The 21826-nt window shown below is 34.9% G+C and overlaps 1 protein-coding gene across 13 annotated transcripts in view; it reads right to left on the minus strand.

The window, feature by feature from the left end:
- Positions 1-21826, minus strand: part of DMD (dystrophin) — a 2022811-nt gene that overhangs the window by 1324586 nt on the left and 676399 nt on the right. For all 13 annotated transcript variants that reach the window (XM_047843142.1, XM_047843144.1, XM_047843153.1 and 10 more), the window contains 2 exons: positions 12097-12184; positions 1129-1370 (listed from right to left, as the gene is read on the minus strand). In XM_047843142.1, coding sequence (XP_047699098.1) covers positions 1129-1370; positions 12097-12184 — 330 coding nt within the window. The remainder of the gene's footprint in view (positions 1-1128; positions 1371-12096; positions 12185-21826) is intronic.

Below are 21826 nucleotides of genomic sequence, written 5' to 3' on the forward strand. Positions count from 1 at the left end.
CAAACAAACCCTGTCAGCTCTCCATTTCCAGTTTTCCATTATTTAAACCATCCTTTTCAAAGTATGCAAATTGATCCTCATTCACTACTTCTTATATTAAACCTGGCCATCTCAGTCTATCATCAAGATTCATTCTAGAAACCTTTTGATCTATCCCATATCCCAAGAAAATTACTCAGATCATAATAACCACGGGAAAAAAGTTCAAGTTATTTTCATTACTGTATAACTCTGGTTTCCTAACATTAGCCGACATATTCGTTTCATCTTTTTCTCCAGTTCTTTGGTGCCAGTTATACGTTGTTTGGCCTCCAGATCCATTGTCCACTTCTAGGACTCAGAGGAAAGACAATTATAGACTACAGCTCTTTGTAATCTGCCTTCTGATTAAGTTTAGCCAGTGTGGAGCCCTGTCTGGATTAAGATTATGGAGTCACGGAGGACAGTGAAGTAACATGTTTTTTGTTCTGGCTCCATTCCTGGCATGGCACTTGGGCTGGCTCTTAAGGCTGTTTTTACAATAGGTGTCCAACTCCTTCCTTCTAGGTTTCTGTAACTTCTCTAAATCATTTCTGTCCTGAGAATGGTTACAACTCTGACGCCAGGTTACTGTACTATCCTTTATGGTTCCTCTATACTCCAAGCACCATGGTTAAGTATGTTGGTAAAGAAACCTTCCTCAGATTATCCTAATTTGAGAGAACTGTCAGTTTTAAAGAATTTCCCTATACATCCAATTATATATCAACTTTTTGTGTTTGTGTGGATTCCACTTTTTCAACATATGAATGAGTTTTGCTTTTAGCACATGAGTTGCCATAAAAAAGATCTCCCAGTTATTGGCCATTTCTCCTAGGATATGTGTTGCTTCCATACTCCAAAACTGCCTCACCATTCTGCAAACTGACAAAATCAATTAGCCATGTGTGAGTACTCTAAATACATTTTTTTTAGGATCGAGACATCATGCATTATCTATTTAAACTCATTTTCCTCACTTATATTTTTATCCTTATTGTGTTTAAATCCTTCAATGGGTAAGTTTTTTACTAAATAATTTACTCTTCTTCTGGAAACTGCCAAGAAATTCCTATTGATCATGATCCAAATAGGAGGAAAGAATCTTACCTTACAAATTTTCAACTGGCTTTTGATTGCTGTTGGCTCTGATGTGGTGGTAGGTTGGGTTTTCAACCAGTTTTCAGCAGTAGTTGTCATCTGCTCCAATTGTTGTAGCTGATTATAGAAAGCGATGATGTTGTTCTGATACTCCAGCCAGTTAAGTCTCTCACTTAGCAATTGGCAGAACTCTATCCACCGGCTGTTCAGTTGTTCTGAGGCTTGTTTGATGCTGTCAGCATTAACACCCTCTAGAAAGAAGATTTTTAAAATATATCCACTGAAGCCCCAGACTGTAAGACATTATCTGAAAACCAATGTGTCTCAAGTTTTAAAGTATTCATCATATTAAGGATTTCAAATAAATCATTTATTTACTGATCAAGAAACACAAGTACCAATGATTTCTGATTACTGATTGTAACTTATTAGAGATGCATCTTATCAAGAGTATGAATGTAATAAAGTAATAAATAAGGACACATAAGATGTAGAGAAGTAAAATATATTTAAATAAAAACAAAAATGGTCAAAGCTCTGAAGGTGGCTGGAAGGATGATCATGGACAAAAAAATGTTTTGGAGGATTCCAAATAATTGTTAAATACCATGTATGCTATTAAAATGTACAGTGAAACACTAACATTTGTATTTTTTAAATGGTTTGGGTATTAGCCAAAATGTTACTTGGATTTTCAACCAAAAAAAAAAAAAGAAAATTCATCAAAAAGCAGTAATTCTCTGATTCTTCTATAAAAGCTAGAAATAAGCAGATTTTCCATGGGTCCAAAAAATTGAAACAACCACTAAAAAAATCTAATATGAAAAAATACTATTACTTATATATAATTTACAAATATGAAAGGTGATCTGAAAATTTTAAAATCATCTATAGCAAAACTAAAGCAGAAAAAAATCTATCCAAGTCAAACGGGAAACATAAAAACATCATTATCACTCTACTATGTGTTAGGAATTCACTGTGTTTTAATATATACTATCATTTCTTAATGTTTTATTTATTTATTTTAAGAGAAAGAGAGTGTGTGAGCAGAATAGGGGCAGAGAGAGAGAGGGAGCGAGAGAATACCAAGCAGGCTCCACACTGTAAGTACAGAGCCCAACACAGGGCTCAATCCCACAAAGTGTATGATCACAACCTGAGCTGAAATCAAGAGTCAGATGTTTAACGGACTGAGCCACCCAGATACCCCAATATATACTATCTTATGTAAGTTTTGTCATAATGTGATATGTGATGACTAATATCAATCCAAGTATATATTATCCTATACATATCATGAAAGAGTAGCAACATCATGTAATGCTATGTTACAAAAAATCACTCTCCATAGTTAACTGACAAAATTTAGGTGTTCTTACACACTCACTCACATGCGCGCGCACACACACACACACACACACACACACACACCAAACCACATCTCTCAATGCATTTGAAACCTCACTTTTGATAAGACACTGGAGAACACAAACTTTGCAAATATTATTGGCAACAATCTTTTCTTCCTTCTTTGGATGATAGATTTTGTAAGAAAAATAACTTTAAGATAAAGTGTAAAAAGATAAAATATGCATATCCCCATATATACAACTATAAAAGGTTTCTACAAGCTAAATATTCTTCTAATACTCTCCTAATAGTTAAGGAAGCAAGTGGCCTTGTTGAGAAATCTGGATGTTTTGTGTGATACACTGTTTGTGAAAATTTGGTTTTGAGCAGTAACCAAGAATTATACCAAAATATGCTTTAGGGATGCCATGAAGTAACTGTAGTTATAAAATAACCATGTTTGTTGGGGCGCCTGGGTGGCTCAGTCAGTTGAACATCCAACTTCAGCTCAGATCATGATCTCATGGTTTGTGAGTTCGAACCCTGCGTCAGGCTCTGTGCTGACAGCTTGGAGCCTGGAGCCCGCTTCGGATTCTGTGTCTCCCTCTCTCTCCGCCATTCCCCTGCTCACACACTGTCTCTCTCTCAAAAGTAAATAAATAATTAAGAAAAATTAAAAAAATAATCATGTTTGTTACAAAATGTCAGTGAAGAATCCAAAACTGTGGTCATCTAGGCAACTCAGATAAAAAAATAATATGATAAAATGCTAACATTATTGTTGGAAAATGAAAGAGAATTATTTAAAAATATACAGGGGAGAAATTTTATATTATGTTAGATAATGATTCAAAAATATGCAATGTATATAATAAATGATGTTTAGAGGAAATGATTTCAGCATATGGTAAAGCTGAGTAAGCACTGAGAAGACCACCAGGGTGGTCCAATTCCAAGATAGGCAGGTAAGACATGCTAAAGGTACTGATGAACTGATGCTACATGGTCTAAATTACAAGGAAATACACAGAGAAATATCTCATTGTCCCTGAGAGAGGTCAATCATATGAAAACTCCTTCTCAAATGAAAAAATTAAGTTAATTTTCAATATGAGTAATAGATGTTAAGTTAATCAGAAAAATATAAACCTAACTGTAATGAATTACCCATAGGTCCTGTGGTATATATTAAAATCTAGGGATAGAATTTAATGTGTCCTTGTTGATCATCACCCAAAACTATCGGCTCAATATGTCATGCCAAAAAAATATCCAGATGGTAAACATCACTGTAAAAGGAATGAAAATAAATGAAACAGCAAATTTTGTACAAATCCATTATGAAATCTATAGTTCCTTACTCATTAACATACTGCTTTTTATAATTGAATAAAGGTAAATTAAAATACAATGATAGGTGACAGAAGGCTCTCCCTATTAGGATAAATGGTGAAGGTAAACAAAGTTCTAGAAATTCACAATAATAACTCTGATATTAGGCAGAACCAAGTTCAAATTTGAATCCTTTTACTAAATGAGTAAACTAGGTTCAATTATTTGGTCTCATTGGATCTCATTTTTCTCATCTATGAAATGAGGCTAAAAGAGAACTGACCTCATAGGATACCTATGAGGGTTCTGAGTTAACGTGTGTGAAGTTACACAAAGTCTGACAGATGCCAGGCAACCGATAAATATTGGTAAAAATTATAGAAAATACCATGTAGCTAACAACAGTAAAAAGAAAAAATATCCTGGGGCATCTGGGTGGCTCAGTCAGTTTAGCATCCAACTCTTGATTTTAGCTGAGGTCACAATCGCATAGTCGTGAGACTGAGCTGCACATCGGGTTCCGCAATGATCATGGAGCCTGCTTGGGATTCTCTCTTTCCCTCTTCCTCTCTCTCTCTCTCTCTCTCTCTCTCAAAAAGTAAATAAATTAATTAATTAAATAAAATTTAAAAAAAAGAAATCATATCTTTCAAATGTTGACATTGGTGATGGGGGGGGTCTTTTTTTTTTAATGTTTATATGTTGATTTTTGAGACAAAGGGAGAGAGAGAGCATGAGATGGGAAAGGGAGACAAAGAATCCGAAGCAGGCTCTAGGCTCTGAGCTGTCGGCACAGAGCCTGATGTGGTGCTCGAACACACGAACTGTGAGATCATGATCTCAGCAGAAGTCTAACACCCAACCGACTTTTTATTGCCCCGGTGGGGGTCTTTTTAATGACTGCAAAGGGGTCATTTATAAAAAAATTAATGACTAATATTTTAAAAAGTTAGTGCTAAGTTTATATGACACTAATATGGGATATAAAAATATATGTCGAAACTTTTCAAAGAAATCATATGAACCAGTGATAAATTCCTGAGTTTATTAGCAAAGCTTGGCACATTTGGTCATATATCTATAATCACTTTCAATTCATGTTCTAAGGGGCAACCATACCAAAAATGAAAACAAAAAACAACCCAGAAATTCCTACATGTCACTGGCAAAGATATGATGCTGATCACAGAGAATAAGATATATCATGAAGGATTTGCATGTAAATGTTGTATTAATTCATGTGTGAATATACTTCCTGCTCAACAAGAATGTAATCTGTCCTTCTAAACTCTAAACTCAGCTTAGACTAGGTAAGGAACAAATACAGTGTACTTGTGAACTCACACAATACTAAACAATAGCTTACTTCATATGAATATGAATATGAATATCAAGTGATACCCACAGACACAAAAAACCAAACACAAACATGCACATGGTCTCTTTTGCCTCCAGTTTGCTTTAAACTACTTGGGAGAAGGATCAAAAGCACGGTCACATGGCACATCACTTCATGTATCTCTCTGTAACTAAAACTATAAAACCCATTATTTCAACTTCATGAATTAATCAGCTATCTATTATGAGAAAGTTCCTTAAAATTTGTGTAGAATAAACAAGGATACTGTTTTTTCAAGCGAATACTTGCATATGAATAATTATACTATTCTATATAACTGCTTTATGTGTATTTCAAAGAATTACAGGCTCCTTAACTCAACTGAAAATTTACAGTTTTATGACAGTTTTTAGGTGTAAATATCTGAAAAGTTTTAAGCATCAATCATTTGACCATCTGTTTTTCTAAATTTTTGTTAGCTACTTAAGAATACAAACACTAACTCACCAGGCATTATGAACAATACTTATGGAATCCATTTTTTAGTAGCACATTAGAATCTCAGGGATAATGGATCATAATCCATTCACATCTCATATTCTAAACAACCCCTGAAATAGTCCATGAATAAATATATTGCACCCAGAGGAAATGGATCATTACTTCAAGTGCATCCATTAATTTTATTACTTGTGTACAGTGCATAACAGACTGTTAGAATAATTTTAATTGTGCACCACCTTCCATGCAAGTACTTCAGAACTGCCACTTAAAGTGAAGTATTCCTCATCAAGTATATTCATCATTAGCCATGAAGCCAGGGTAGAATAATGCAAAACCTGTGTTTTCAGAGCTCTTGAATTAGAAGAATATTTAGGATGAAAACTTAAAATAAAGTTTCTAATAGACTCCAATTTTTATTGAATATTAGGTAAGGGTCATCAGAAGTCAATTTGGCATCCAACGTAACCGCCTAAAATGTAACAGAAATTTACTGAGTCCATGAAAATAAGGCTTGAGTAGTGTAGACTAAATTCTAGAGGTTTCTTTGACCACACTCACTTGTATACGATGGCTGTATCATTTTTTAAATAGCTTTTAAAAACTAGTAGGTTTATATAAATTTATACCCCCAGTGAATATAATGCATAAATTACCACTTGAGCTCTTTCTTCACTTTTTCCTATTTTTAAACATCACTGAATTATGAGACAAAGGCCAGATTCCTACTTATATTTGTTTTCGTGACTAATTTTCTCCAACAACTGTGACCACTGTGACCTTCTCCCTTTCCTTCTCTCTCTCTCATACACACACACACACAGACACACACACACACACACACACACACACACACACACACACAGCAAGAAGTCCTTTCCCCTGGAGATTGGAATCAAAGAATAATGTGCCACCACTCCCTGTTGGGATAAGCACTGGGTGTTGTATGGAAACCAATTGGACAATAAATTTCATATATTTTAAAAAAATAAGAAAAAATAAGAAAAAAAAAGAATAATGTGCCACTCAATTAAGAACATTTATTGAGTATGAAGTCTGTGGAGACCATTACCCAAGCAATACTTAAAAAAAAACCAGGAGACATAAATCAAACTACCCAGAACCAAGGAGAGAGGAGGATAAGAGAGGAGAAAATGGGTGCAACTGTGGAAAGCTATTCATTTACGATGGAGGGGCTGGACTATTGCAGACAGTACTGTTTCCAGGCCCCATGGTTACACAGACCAGTCGTGAAATGTCTTCCTATTAAACAATATAATTAGAAGAGTTATTGTCACTGAAAATCCTTCACAACGATGTGAAGAGAAGCTAATGTGAGGTCTGGCTTTGAGATGAGCCAGTCCAAGTATAACCCGTGTCCTTATCCATCTAACAAAATTTTGTTGCCCAAACTCAAAAGACATCATGTATATGAAGTACATAATGAACTACAAACCAAAATACTAAAAATACAGTTACATAGTTAATATTAAGATAAGAGGTGTTCTTGTCTCTGTTATCGGTCTGTACTATTTAATTACAATCCTTAACCAACTTATTATTAGGTATTATTTTATACCCTATAATCTAACACTCAAGGGATGATCGTTTTGAGATATTCTTCTAGTCTAATATACTAATAATTACTACTTTTATTTAAACGTTTCCTTAATGTGATTGTCTTCAGACTCTTAATTAACATACAGAAAACTACAATTAGAAATTGAAAGTGAAGCTCAGTTTAAGGTAGAAAACATCACTAACCCTATTAGAAAATTATATCACACTGGGGCGCCTGGGTGGTGCAGTCGGTTAAGCGTCCGACTTCAGCCAGGTCACAATTTCGCGGTCTGTGAGTTCGAGCCCCGCGTCGGGCTCTGGGCTGATGGCTCAGAGCCTGGAGCCTGTTTCCGACTCTGTGTCTCCCTCTCTCTCTGCCCCTCCCCCGTTCATGCTCTGTCTCTCTCTGTCCCAAAAATAAATAAACGTTGAAAAAAAAAAAAGAAAATTATATCACAGTAGCTCCTCTGCATATTGTAGTCAAACAATTTTATGCGGGAAATATAAAGGTGGGGAAACTGAGCTATGTTTACGTGTGCTTTCAAATAAATGGTTTGATGTAAGTATTTTCTTGGTAGTTTTATTAATAATAAAGGAAAACAATTTATCCAAACCAGGCATTTTTTTTAGTACCTGGCTGCTAAGGAGAACAAATAGAGATGCAAGAACATTATTTTACAAACAAAATTAAGAATAAAGTCTAATCTAAATAGGTAGAAACAAAGTAAGCAAATGTTTAGATATAAAAATATTCTAGAATGTCCTGAAATCCTATAATCTCACTCATACACTGCAAAGCTTTGGCTGTCAAGTGAGCAGATCAGTTTAAAAAAAAAAACTGTTTGACATAAAATCTTAGGAAATTGGGATTCCTTAACTAATAATCAATAGTAATGATAGTGTAGCAAGATTCTTTACCATATTTAGTTGTTAAATTTTCTAAAATTTTAATCATTTTATACCAATTTTGTATTTACACGAAAAATTATTTTAAAAAAACTTAAAGAAGGTTACATTGTATCCATGAAAAAAAATGAAATAAATACAAATTTGGAAACCCTCCTTCTCGGTATAACACAGCTGCAGGAAACATAATTAGATCACTAGGTACCCAGTCTCGTCTCCCAGTCACTCTCATTAAAATTCTAGAAAGCCAACAATTTCTTGAGACTGAAGTTATTATTCCCATCTTCCAGAGTGACAATAAGTTTCATAAAAATTACATGTGTGAAAAAACTTCTCTAATAAAGAATTTCTCTTCGCCATCCAGCACTCTCTCAAATTACTCCCATACTTATCCAATCAAATGGTGTTGACAAGAAGCACAAATTTAATGTTAGTTCAGAAAGAATATAGGTAAGGAATAGATAAACCAGTTAATTCTACCAAAATCCATGTCAAAACCTTAAAAACATGAGTTTTAAGCTAACACTCTCTCTGTTAGTAGCACTGTAGTCTCTTTTTTTAGCCTATTAGGATCAGGAACATCACTCAAACTCTTACAAAAGAAGTGGGACATCCTCAAGGAAAATGTTCCACTAAGTCTTAAAGTATGCAAATAATTTATTCAACCTCCCTTTTTTGGGTATAAAAAAAAGGATGCAAATAAATTCTAAGAGTCTCCTACTGAATCTGTACATACTTCCCAAATATAAATCATTCTAGTATAAAACTCACAATATAATATTAAAATTCACACTATATTTAAGTGTGTTTTAATATTCTGCAAATAAGTCTTTGCATTTGATAAAGTACAGTCAAAATGAAAATTATCTTAAGTTGGTTCTAAGTTCTACTTGACCCTGCAAAACTAAACACATGTTACGAGAAATCGTGTTTTCAGGACATAAAACTGACTTTGAACAAACTTCTGTGACATCAAATCAAAGTCACTTCTATATTGGCATCATGGTACCTTACACTTGTAACAATTTTAAGACTCTCGCCCTTTTTCTTAATTTCCTTTGAGAAACTGCCTTCAAGACTGATAGGTTTTGTTTTCTGCATTTCTTAGGTGATGCTAAAAATTCATTCCTTCAGTAGATATTTAGAAATGGCCAAAAGGGATTTAGAAATACAGCTGATGTGCCATTCCATTTTGTTCCAAAACTGATGCAAAATGTAAGTATTGAGGATTTTTTTTTGCATGTCTTCGATTTTCATTCTGAAGAAAAATTTCAAAGAGGAGTTCTGAAATCATTCCAGAACTTTAAAGAAGCACTGTAATCTTGGGGTAAATTATCTGAAGTAAAAAAAATTCAGCTTTCTATGTATACATACATAGAAAATATAGCATTTATAAAATGTTTTTAAAAATAGTTATGTCATTCTTTATACATATTTCACACTATATATGTTAAATGTTGTGAGCACAATAAAACAAACTATCAATATTTTTATCAGTTGAACAAGATTTTAACATTATACAAGAATGACTGGTCTTTATCTTTATTTTGGAGGCCAAGGTACGTGGTTAAAAGGCATATACATTTACGTGAGGTCATAAATGAAGTGCCATGATTCAGTTGTTATTTTCCTTTCCATAAATAAAACGGTAAGAATATATGTGTGTTTTATATGGTTATGAGTTTTACTTTAACTCCACAGCCTAAATGTGAGAAAAGAAATTCTGGGCTTGTAAATTTCAGACCTTAACTTTCAGCTCCCTGAGCCACACCAGTTAACTCTAGCTTTTGGTTCTAGGCCCCTGGAGCCAACGTAAATTAGGGTTAGGAGTCCCAATGAAATAATACCTGGAGAGGTGTTCCAGGCATTTATTTGTGTGTCTGTCTTAACTCACCAATTGCACAATCACATAAAATAAGTATCATGAATTACACTTAATTCTGTGTAAGACCAAAAAGGAACAGAAAGATAAGTTACAGTCTTTGAGTCTACTTTTTAGTAATCACATAAACTGTTTGAAATAATGGAGCATAAGAGCTATGCTCTAGCTACAGCCCAAATTTGGGCCTGATCATCTAACAGTCAGACCTTATCTTTATTGGCCTAACAGATAAGAAGCTTAAAATTTGATCAATAAAGTCAACTAGTAAGGAATGTCACACGTCACACCCTGCCTCTTACTGCTCTTTGTTCTCCTCACAAGTTGCCAATATCCTTAGAAGTATTATTATTCTCTGACCAAAATTAACTCCATTACTGCCTTAACTTTGCTTTGCTAGGAATTTCACCAATCTGTATTTATTAAGGACTTAATGTATGTCTTGATTTTTCTTGAGGTCTCCAAAACTTAGAGCTATGAGGGCATTAATCTAGAAAATGACATCATCACTAATCATAGAATCCTTTTAATCCTATCTGTGTTTCTTTTTTAATTGTTTTAATGCTTTATTTATTTTTTTGAGAGCCAGAGACAGAGTGTGAGGGGGGGAGGGGGAGGGAGAGAGGGAGACAACAGAATTCGAAGCAGGCTCCAGGCTCTGGGCTGTCAGCACAGAGCCTGTTGTGGGGCTCGAACCCACAAACTGTGAGATCAGGACCCTAGCCGAAGTCTAATGCTCAACCGACGAGCTACCCAGGCGCCCCCTATCTGTGGTTTTAACTACCAAAAAAGTCACTCCCTTCATTTCTAAATTTTAACGGTTTTGAATAATGATTCGAGGTAAGGTACACTTGATATGTGATTATAAAATGAGACCATTTAAAGGTATAGATTTTACATTGGCTTATAAAAATAAAAAAAAGTGATAATATAGTTCCTGGGGTAAATTGCCTAACAGCTACAAAACCATTTTTTAGATAATACAATTTCATTTAATACAAGTATGCTGTTATCAAAGTCATCAGTCAAAGCACCCAGCAACATACATACAAACAATAACCTTTCGGTATTTTACATCTTCTATGTATTCATTAACTTGTTAACCCAATCTTTAGCTGTCATGTTTGCTTGTTTTTATTGTTAACCAAATACAGTCATGGGGCTCATTAAAAGAAAAAAAAAAGAATTGATTTCCTAGGAAGATCACTGAACTTTTTAATGCCAACATGGCAATTAAGGCAAAGAAATAATTCATACACAAAAATTATGCCCCAGAATGCAGGCAGGTTCTCAAAAAAGATGACATGTACAAAAAAAATTTTGTTACATTTGGTTATTATATTCTTACAAACATATCCTGTGAAATATGTAAAAAAAAAATCTTGTCTGAAAATACCCGAGTCTTATAAATTACTTCTATCTGGAAGTGAATAGAGTAGCAGAACAATGGCAATTTCAAACAGGTTTGTTCACAAGTGATGTCAATAACTAGTATTTTGTTCAGAAAAGTTAATTTTAATTCATTCTTAAAAAAAATTGTTAGCTTTGCCCTTTTACCTTACTCAAAAACAGCTGAAGTTAAAAAAAATAAACTTTCCCCTGAGGAGTCATTTGTAAAAGGACTAAAAAATTAGATAAAAAGCAACAGAAAAAATGTCAAATATATTATTAGCAAAAGGTGTGCTGATGAGGCCTTACACATAATTTTAGTCTGTTCAGAAAAATATATTGCGAGAATTACTTAAAATCAGATGACAATCAGTTTCCACATAGTATAGGATTGCTTACATTCCCCATGATTTCTGCAAACCTTGTTTTCTTAAATTACTTGGACAAATGCTAGCACGATTTGCATTAAAATTGATTTCTCCGCAATAGATTGATAAAATATTCTAGCACATCCCATTTTCTTCCATTGGACTCAAAGATGAATTTCCTCTAATAATTTCCTTAGCATTAAGAAAGAATAATAAAAAGCTCACAAACCCACTTCAATTTAAATTTGCATTCAGGAAGTGCTTGTCTGATATAATGCAGCTGATAAATATGAACCTATGTGTTTATCAAATCCCTAAGAAGATTATCTAAATCAACTCCGTGTAATTACCATTCACCATCTGTTCCACCAGGGCCTGAGCTGATCTGCTGGCATCTTGCAGTTTTCTGAACTTCTCCGCTTTTTCTCGCTCTATGGCCTGCAGCATGATAGCAAAGGTGAGTATTTCAATACAAGGATTGTGAAGCTACACAGTAATTATAACTTCTACCTGCCCTTTCAAGCCTTAAGATATTTCACTCTGTCAGCTTATCGTGTGAATCTAAAGACGTCTTTCTCAAGTTTCTTGGCACCAGAATCATCAAAATGACAGTGAAAGCACAAACCATTTTCATACCGAATTGCTACTCTTAATAAGATTTCTGCTCTGAACTTATTTTTTTTTACATAATAGTTTCTGATGCATTGTAATATAAAACTGCAAAAAAAAAGGAACAAAAGCAAATTGTAAGAAACAATCAAATGATACAGCGACAGATAATTAAAAATGGAATTTGTCTTTTAAATACACACCACTGAAGTTACTCTGAATAACTTAGGTATTCTGTATTAAAATCAAAGAAAAAAGTCTTATGAGTATATAAAAAGGGAAAAGCGTACCAGCAGGAATATTTTAGCAAAATAAAACCCACCCATATTTATCAAAACACAAGACTGCAGGTTAATTTTTCTCTCTAAAACTTTCAAAGTACTCCCATTTCAAGGAAAAATAGATCCAGTTTCAAAATGTTTTCAAAATCCCTTTGTTCATTTCTCCTAACATAGAGTTAGCCTTTGAACAATGAAAACACAATTATTTAAATTAACGAAATGGAGCATTTGATACCCTTGGATTTAGCTAATAATGTCTCTACAGAGATATTTTTAAGATCACATAAAATACCAGATTGTAAAATGTGATACATTAGAACTGCATGACCATAGTCATTAACAATGAGGCTGTAACAGTATGCTTTATGTCGTAAAACAGAACTATTCACAGAAAAAGCAAGCTTTAAGTCATTTAACATATAGCTAGAGCCACACTCCTGTGACTAAGTAATAGTATAATACAAATATTTCACTTGAGTTTGTGACAGATTATTCCACATCAGACCATTTTTCTAATTTTTATTCAGATCTCTAGGCATTTAAACAAATATTCCAAGGTGTAATACTGGAGCACAGGTGGGAGGCATATAATCAATAAGTGCACACTCTGCAGAGCTTTGTTCAATAGACTTTTCTTCAAGGACAAAAATATTACACATCTGTGCTGTCCAGTACAGTAGCCACTAGCCACACGTCGGTACTGAGCACTTGAAAGGCGGCAAGTGTGACTGAGGAAACTAATTTTTAATCTAATATAATTAAATTTAAATTTAAAAAGCCACAGTGTGTCGAGTGCCAATTGGAATTACACAGTGCAGATCTAGAGTCTTCCCTTTGAAAGCAAACAAAGAGAAAAAGAAAAGTATGTCAACTAAATATAGATATTATGGCAACATCAGAAATACGTTTAGGGAAAGATGTAATCATCTTATTTCTAGACAAGACTATTTCCCAAGCACACCAAATGATGGGAGTGCTCATACTATAATCCATACATTTTTAAGTATTTAAAAAGATTCTCCAGTTTAAAGAAATAACCACAAATGAATGGAGGGCTTTTAAAAGTGATTTCAGGAAGAGTTTCATGAAATAGGATTACTGGATACAAGGTCAAGAGGACAAAATGCTAAAAAAAAAAAAAAAAAAAAAAAAAAAAAAAAAAAAGCCTATAGACAATAGGATATATCCAATCAGGGGGAAAAAAAAAAAACTAATAAACAAAATACTAATTAAAATTTAGCCAAATAAATAAATGAAATAAAATACTGTAAAAGGACAGTCTTCATTTCTGTTTTTGTTTTTTTTAAGTATTTATAGCCTATCTGGAAAATATACTTTTTATGTTACACTGTCAAGGGCAGCAAATGAAAATTCAGGTTCATGTCATCAGTAGGGAAACTCTAAAAGTGATAGACACATTTTAATATCTTGTATTCTACTTGAAAATTTCAAAGCACACAGACTGTGGTGTTTGGGGAGTATATGCTCCCAGGATCCCATACCAATTAGCAGGTGAAACTTCTGGGTTACCTTGAAAGTCATTTTCACAAAGGCATTATCAAATTGTTGACACAAGTATTTGCACAACCCTGGGAGGTCCTAACTTTCTAGTAGAATTGAAAAGTCCATGAAAATAGAGTAGCCACAGCATTTTGGTTAAAGGTAAGAACCTAGAAGAAGTTCCCAAATTCCCATTTTCTCAACTTTCAATTTTTGTCTTCTAAATTCTCTGTTCTTAGAAAGTAGCTTATTGGCACATGTTTTCAGTACTTTAAATTTATTCTCCATTAAAACGTAAATGCTATTATTTGCCAAGGACTCTGAGAACTTTAGAAGAGAAAACATTAGCACATTCTAAATAAATATATAACATTCACAACTACCAAGATCTATAGCAGGATCTGGGGTGTTCCACATTTGAACTACATCAGCAAAAGGGGGGCCAGAGAGAGAAGAAAAAAATATGTTTATTCCAAGAGAACAAGAACAACAAACTGGCATTCTCCTACTGAAACAGTGTTAGAGTTAGCCTTTCCTATCAGGAGTTTCTATTTTTACTACAGTGAGGTTCTGTTTTTTTTTTTTTTTTTAACATGAAATTATACAAAGGGTAGAATCAGAACACTGTATTGTCTTTATAAGGGATGAAAAAATTATCAATGTCCTTCTACATGTCATGATCATCATCATTTTATTCTAAGCATCTAAATGAATAATCAATTAGTATCACTAACAGAAAGGAAAACTTCTAACTGATTATTTCGGGGGTAACTAGCTTAAATATCTAGTTTGGTTAATCACATTATTCTAGTTATTCTAATATACATATAATAACAATAACCATCACAATAAAAGAATAAGTTATGGAATAGGTACTCTTGCTCTTAAAGTTTGACAGAAGAGCAAAGTGAGGCGCACACACCAAATGACAGTTTATGTGCATTATTTCATATGTATTTCATAATAATTATGTAGGATAGAAGGAACCAGCAGTGTCTTACCCTCTTTTATACCAGAGAAAACGGAGCACCACCAAGATTAAATCATATATACAAGATCGTAGAAGCAGAAGGCTTTACATCCAATCTTAGAACCCTGATAATCTATTTACAAGTTCAGCTCTCTTTTAAACACACTTTGTTGCTTCCAAGGGTATTCCAATGAAAATTAATCAAACAGCTGTGAACCTATCCAACCACAACTCACAGCAAAAGTGACCTGATAGTTCAGATATAGTCAAAGATGACATTCAAAATATGTAACCAGTAATGCAGTCTGGGATCCAAGGTATCAGAAGGAGTTCCTGATCACTCAGAATGGACAATGAGTGCCTACAGGCTGACTGGCCACTCTGTGTATGGCTCAATTACCGTACCCCGATGCCGGATGTCTATTAAACACAAACTGAGTAACGGGTTATAAATAGAGACATAGGTCTGAGAAAGAAGCATTTAATGGCCACGACGTCATCTGTCAGTGTGTAGATGCTATCTGGGTTCTCCTAAGTAACATCACTTTCAAGGGGAATATTGGAAAATAAAGAGAAGTACTGGCACAAATGTACCTTGAGGGGTATGAGCAAGACAGTGAAGAGTCCAGAAAACGTTTCATTTCAAACACAGCTAGCTATAGGTGGTTGATGAAAAGTGAGGAAATTTAGGGTAGCAAGAAGACAGTAAAGAAGGTAATGAAAAGTTTTGGAGTCATTCTGTTCTCAGATGGTTTGAATTCCATCTCCACTGCTTACCAGCTGTTTGACATTTGGAAAGTGATTCAACCTTTCTGAGCCTCAATATTTTCTATGTAAAATAACAATAAAGATACCTACCCTCCAGGGATTCTGAGAAGATTAAAGGAGGCTCTTCAAATAATTTATCTCCCAAACTGGGACAATTCTTACATTGTAAAATGGAAATCTAGAAATAATTAAGCTGTCACAAATGGAATGCCACAAACGGAGAATGGCCCAAACTGCCACATGTGGGCATTCTACTGAACGGTGATTTGAATAACTTTAAAAACAAGTTTAGCAATCAATTTTGATCTAAGAGTTGATTAGAGTACCTTGCCCACGAAAAGGTGTGACAAGAATCCAAGTAACCACATACACAAAGTGTTAAAGAAGTCTACTAAATAAAAAGCACTGACATTCCCTTTTTTGCTGGATCCAGACACATACTCATTCTTTCTCAAATGAAATATATGAATGTCTGTGTTAAAATAGGTCAGATTACTAGTTCCTGATGCTTCTACCTTTTCTCATTTTCTCAGAGAAATATATGTAAAATGCAAAGAAAAAGTAAAATCAAAATCACGTGACCACCACAAAGTGCAGAGAGAAACAGGATTCTGGAAAAGGGAAGGCATAACCCTTACTTTAAAGAGGCACGTGCCACCAAAGAGAAAAAGTGGCCCTCCACAATTCTCCACTGCAAAGTACAAATGAGCCCATGGCAGAAGAGAAGATGAAAGAAGAGCAAAAAGAAAAGAGAGAAAGAGAGAAACTGGTCCTCACACCTGTTCCCTTATTCAGTGCCATCAAAGCTTCCTATTAATGACACCATTAGCCCCCACGCTACCACATTCAGTGGCTGATTCTCATTTCTCAACTTGCTTTAATGCCATCATTTGATCCACAGGTACTTCTTCAAAATGTTTCTTCATTTGCTTTCCTAGATGACAAGTACACAGTTTTACTCCTACGTCAAGGACACTCCCTTCACCCAATTTCCTGTGCTGGTTCTTCCACATTGCCCTGGATAGATGTATAGAGGCTACATCTAGAGCGTCGTTGTTTCAAGCCAAAAGCTTATAATCCTTCCTGACTGTTCTTTTTCTCTCAAACCCCATATCCAATAAAACCCTCAGAAACTCCTGTTGACCATAACCTCAAAACACATCCAGAAAATGTTGTTACTGTGCTCACTACTACCACACTAGTAAAACAAAACAAAACAAACAAAAACCTTCCATTATCACTAAGTGGTCTGGATGTTTCCAAACAGCCTACTAAATGGTATTTCTACTTCCATCTTTGCTTTTTGATGGTATATTCTCAGCACAGCAGACCGAAGAAGCCAGAAACAATGGAGGTCAGCTCAACTCTCCAGTGGCTTCCCTTGCCTCTCTGAATAAAAGCCCAAGTCCTAACCGAGGCCCATCTTGTATTAACCTCCTTAACTTCTCTGACCTCAGCAGCTGTGACCCAATACCCTAATTCTTCAGCTCCGCCACATTCTGTGGTTCTCTGACACTCTAGGCAGGCTCCTCCCTCAGTCCTATCCATTCTCTCTTCCCTCTCCATGAAATGCTCCTATCTCAGGTATCTATAAATCACTCACTGCTTTTAGATCTTTACTTAAAGGTCACTTTCTCAGGGAGACCGGCTATTGCTACTCTATCTGCACACACACACAACTTCCTAGCCCTCATTCCTCCTTTATTTTTGCCTCGGACAATTATCAATAACAGTCTATACATTTTGCATATTAATCTTGCTTAATTTTCATCTTCCCCACTGGAAAAGAAATTATATAAGATCAGGTATCCTCATGTACCTCCTTCTTCATGTCATGTCCAGTACACAGAAGAGGGTCTGGTACATAGTAGACGCATAGTAAAGTGAGGTCTACTGGAGCATAAGGCCTCCATACAGAGTATTATTCTCTCTCCCATGCTCCCCACAGTTAAAATGCTCTATGAAGGTGTAAATGTAGAACAAATTCTAGTAGCTATACATACAGTGATCACAGAACCAGCCTAGGAGGTTAAGTGCTGCAAGCTCAATAAAGGGAAGCTGGATTAAATGAAAGTCTTCTAGAAGATGCAGGTTAGATGGGGAGTTGGGCACATTGGCCCGCTTTCCAACAGGACTGTTATGAAGTCCTGATAACAGTAATAAGCAATTACCCAAACAGAAGACAAATAGCACCACATAAAATTAATTAAATCAAAACTTAATAGAATCTTACCTTGGATGAGGAAAATAAAACAGAGAGAAAAAAAAAACAACATAATGCTTATAATATTTGTTACAGAATAATGAAAAAATACCACACTGCAAAAATTAGAGGGAGTGTAAACTCCCAATGATGGTCTACCAAACAAAATTTCAGCAAACTTTTTTGGCATCCTCACTGAGACATCATGGAGTCCATGCCAAAGTAATAGCAAACTGGTAGCCTAGAAGAGCTTGAGTTCCACAGAAATGGAATGAAATTTCAAGATCACAGAGACACGGATCTCATAAGGAAGAAACTAAAACTGCATTACCCATTATCCAAACTCATACTGGAGTTTGTAAAATGTAGAACTGACACTAAACAAAAGAGACTTTTTCATGACCATGGTACTAACCAGGATTCTTTGGACCTCAGAAACAGATAAACAAGTGTTCCAGTTGGCTGGTAGAGAAGAGCATATCTTAAAGTACCCTAATAAGTTGTTCCTGCATTTTCAGATCGTGTCATACTAGGCTAACATATCAAAATGTTTTTTTTTATCACTAGAGAATAAGAGTGACAACTGTTAGTTGGTCTCAGAAATGTGGGCACTATAGTTTTCTTAGATATTTTTCTAGTTTTTAACCATCTTCAGTCTTTACTCCTCTTCTATGGCTCACTTTCTCTCTCTCCACTTTCTCTCTATAGACAGACACATAGACAGATAGATAGATAGATAGATAGATAGATATGTAAACATATATGTGTGTGTATACACACACAAACACACACACACACACACACATTTATATATTAGCTTTCCCCTTGTTTTCAAGGCCAAAATATCAACCGAATGCTTTTCAAGCATGACATCCATTTTGTTCTATGCATTTCATCTTCACTGTTAGTCCAAGTATCTCTAGTTAGATTTCTCAACACCATACAGAGACATCTTTCATGAAGGGCACCAATTTTCTTCTTGCCAAGAGCAATGCTTCTTCGAGCATTAAGAACCGATGACTAAAACTACCATTTAGAAATCACCTTGTTCAGGAAAACATCTCTGCCCTAGACATTATTATCTTTCTCTAATCTTTCTTCCTCAGGAAACTCATCCAGCTTTTCTGTATATCTGTTTCCCTATCTCTGTTTATCGCATATGTATGTGTGTGTGCGCATACACATACACAGTATTTTTAATCTTAAAATTCCATTTTATAATAGAACATATACTTTTGAAATGATTTTTCTTAACAGAGTATTAAATACTTTAGTCAATATATATTTAATATATAAGCATAGGTTTAGAAGCTGCTACTCACATTCTAAAGTATCTAGTACAGATAATTTCAAGAATACAATAGCTAAAAAAAAAGACATCAGTGAACCATTCCATAAGGAATGTATCATTAATTTCAAAATATATTAAAAACACATAAAAATTCTTGGAGGTATCAGGCCATTAAAAATTCTAAAATGTGTAACTTCAAGTGCAAAATAAAAGACAAATGAGTTGTATTATAATATAAAGAAAGAAGAATCATAATTAAGTTTTAAGCAAAGTATACAAAGAAGTTTACTCATTCTCTAATAAGTTGATTAAAAACACTCTATGACCTCTTCCTCCTTCTTTATCAGCATCTTTTAAAAGCCTCCTCTTTTCATGACATCTTCTCTAATTAATATGAAAGTAAGTTCCAGATTCCCCAGAGGCCTACCCTGACTTTAGAAGCAATTAATTTTCTATTCACTTAACATTCTATAATGAAGTTTTGCCCTTTGACAGAAAAAGTAATTTATTCACTCAAATGTTTATTCAGAAGTTGTTATATCCTTCATATTGGTAGCAGGGCTTGACTTAAAATGTGCCCGAGGAACCGAAAAAAAAATCACTTATTCCTATAGTCAAACATCAGTTGTGTTAAATACCAGGCCCTAATATTAGGCACTGGCATGTCAAAACCAAAGTAAGCCAAGCCAAAACAAACAACAAAACCAAATTAAGCTCCATCCCTAATGTCTAGAAACCCACACTCTAATCAATGTTACAATGGCCAGCAATCAGTTTGGATAAGTAAAAAGGAATTACATTATGGTATCCTTCATAAAGGCAATGTGAAAATACTGACTCTGTCAATGCCTTCCAGCCAAAGGCCACCAGGAACATATCTATAGATTAACAAAGTTAAGTTGAAAGGTGTAGGGCTGTAAGAAGATAGAAAGACTTTATCGGAGTTGTGCACATGTAAGGTGAGGGGGTGGTCAAGGAAGTAATGAGATGTTGTAAAGAAGCAGAAGTACTTCTATGACTGGGTATCTTAAAAGGTTTTGTCTAGGCGGCAAGAACAGGGTAAAGAGACTAAAACTAGGATTAGAAAGATGACATAATTTGTCCTATCAGTGAAGATGGGGGACATGCAGTCACTTGGGATGGCTTTCACCATGTTATTTTTTTTGTGTCTGTACTGAAACATGATTACAAAACGGTCATTTTTTGTCTTGATCCACCACATTCATGAAGTGGTCTTGTCTAAGTGTTGGCATTCGGAGTCATTGTGCATATTCAACAGGACAACATCACAGACTAGCTATGAGCACGAGCACAGCATCGAGCATCTCTCAGTACTAACTGAAGAAGCCAAGCCAGCTCCTGATTATCAATGGCTGCTTTCTGCTTTCTCAAATGAATATCAACAGAGGCATAACAGGGTAATATTCATGTTTTACTAAGTTCGCTGTGACAGAACTCATGCTAAAACTTCTAAAGGAATACAACATTAGTGGCAGGGAAGACCACATAGGGATTGGCATCTTAAACAGAGGTGAGCCATGATACTAGCTTCAATAAGGGCTGTAGTGATGCGAATAGAGAGAACAGGACAGTTTCAAGAGCTGGTAAGAGAATAAAATTAATTGAACTTGGATAGACTGGCAAATGGCAGGAAAAGGTCTAGATGACCAGTTAGCTTTCAGGTTTCTGGACTCGGGTGTCAAAACAAAGAAAGAGAAATAAAGGAGGGCTGGGGAGATCATGAGGTTTATTTTCAGTTTTCAGGCAAATATTCAATTAAAGTCTATTAGGCAAGTAAGCAAACAGGCTTGGGCTTTAAGGGAGAGGCATGAGCTAATGATACAAAGTTGGGGTTCATTAGAAAATAGATGTTATTTGAATAGGAGGGAGAGAGGATAATCCAGAGAAGAAAAACAAGACAATAATTGTGTAGAATATCACCATTAAAGGAAAAGGCGATAAAACAAATGACCAAAATGTTCAAAAGAAGACCAGTAGATAATGGTAGCCCATAAACCCAGAGAGTAAAGAATTCCGTGAAGGATAAAGAGGTTAATAGAATCTAGTCCCGCAGAGAAGTTGAAGAACATAAGGCACAAAAATGGTCCTATGTGTTTATAGGAGAGGAGGGGTTTAGTGAAGATACAGACATATGGCTGAATGGAAGCAGGTTCTTTAGGACATACACACAGATTAGCCTTGACCAGCCAAAGCACCATCTCTTCCAACAAGGCAAAGGATGTAAAAAAGGAATATGAGAACAAATACACACAATTTGTGAGGTATTATCTTAAAATAAGAGGGAAAGTCATCTACCATAAATGGTGGGGAAAAGTTTAGGAGATCCACTAAAAATGTGAAATAATTGTTGACAGAAATAGGGAAGAAAATGTACTAGGAATGCACGAAAGCTTATGGAGAAGTACCAAGCAATCTGTGTAAATACGGTATTTCAGGA

The sequence above is a fragment of the Prionailurus viverrinus genome, chromosome X (genome assembly GCF_022837055.1).
Source record: "Prionailurus viverrinus isolate Anna chromosome X, UM_Priviv_1.0, whole genome shotgun sequence".
NCBI lineage: Eukaryota > Metazoa > Chordata > Mammalia > Carnivora > Felidae > Prionailurus > Prionailurus viverrinus.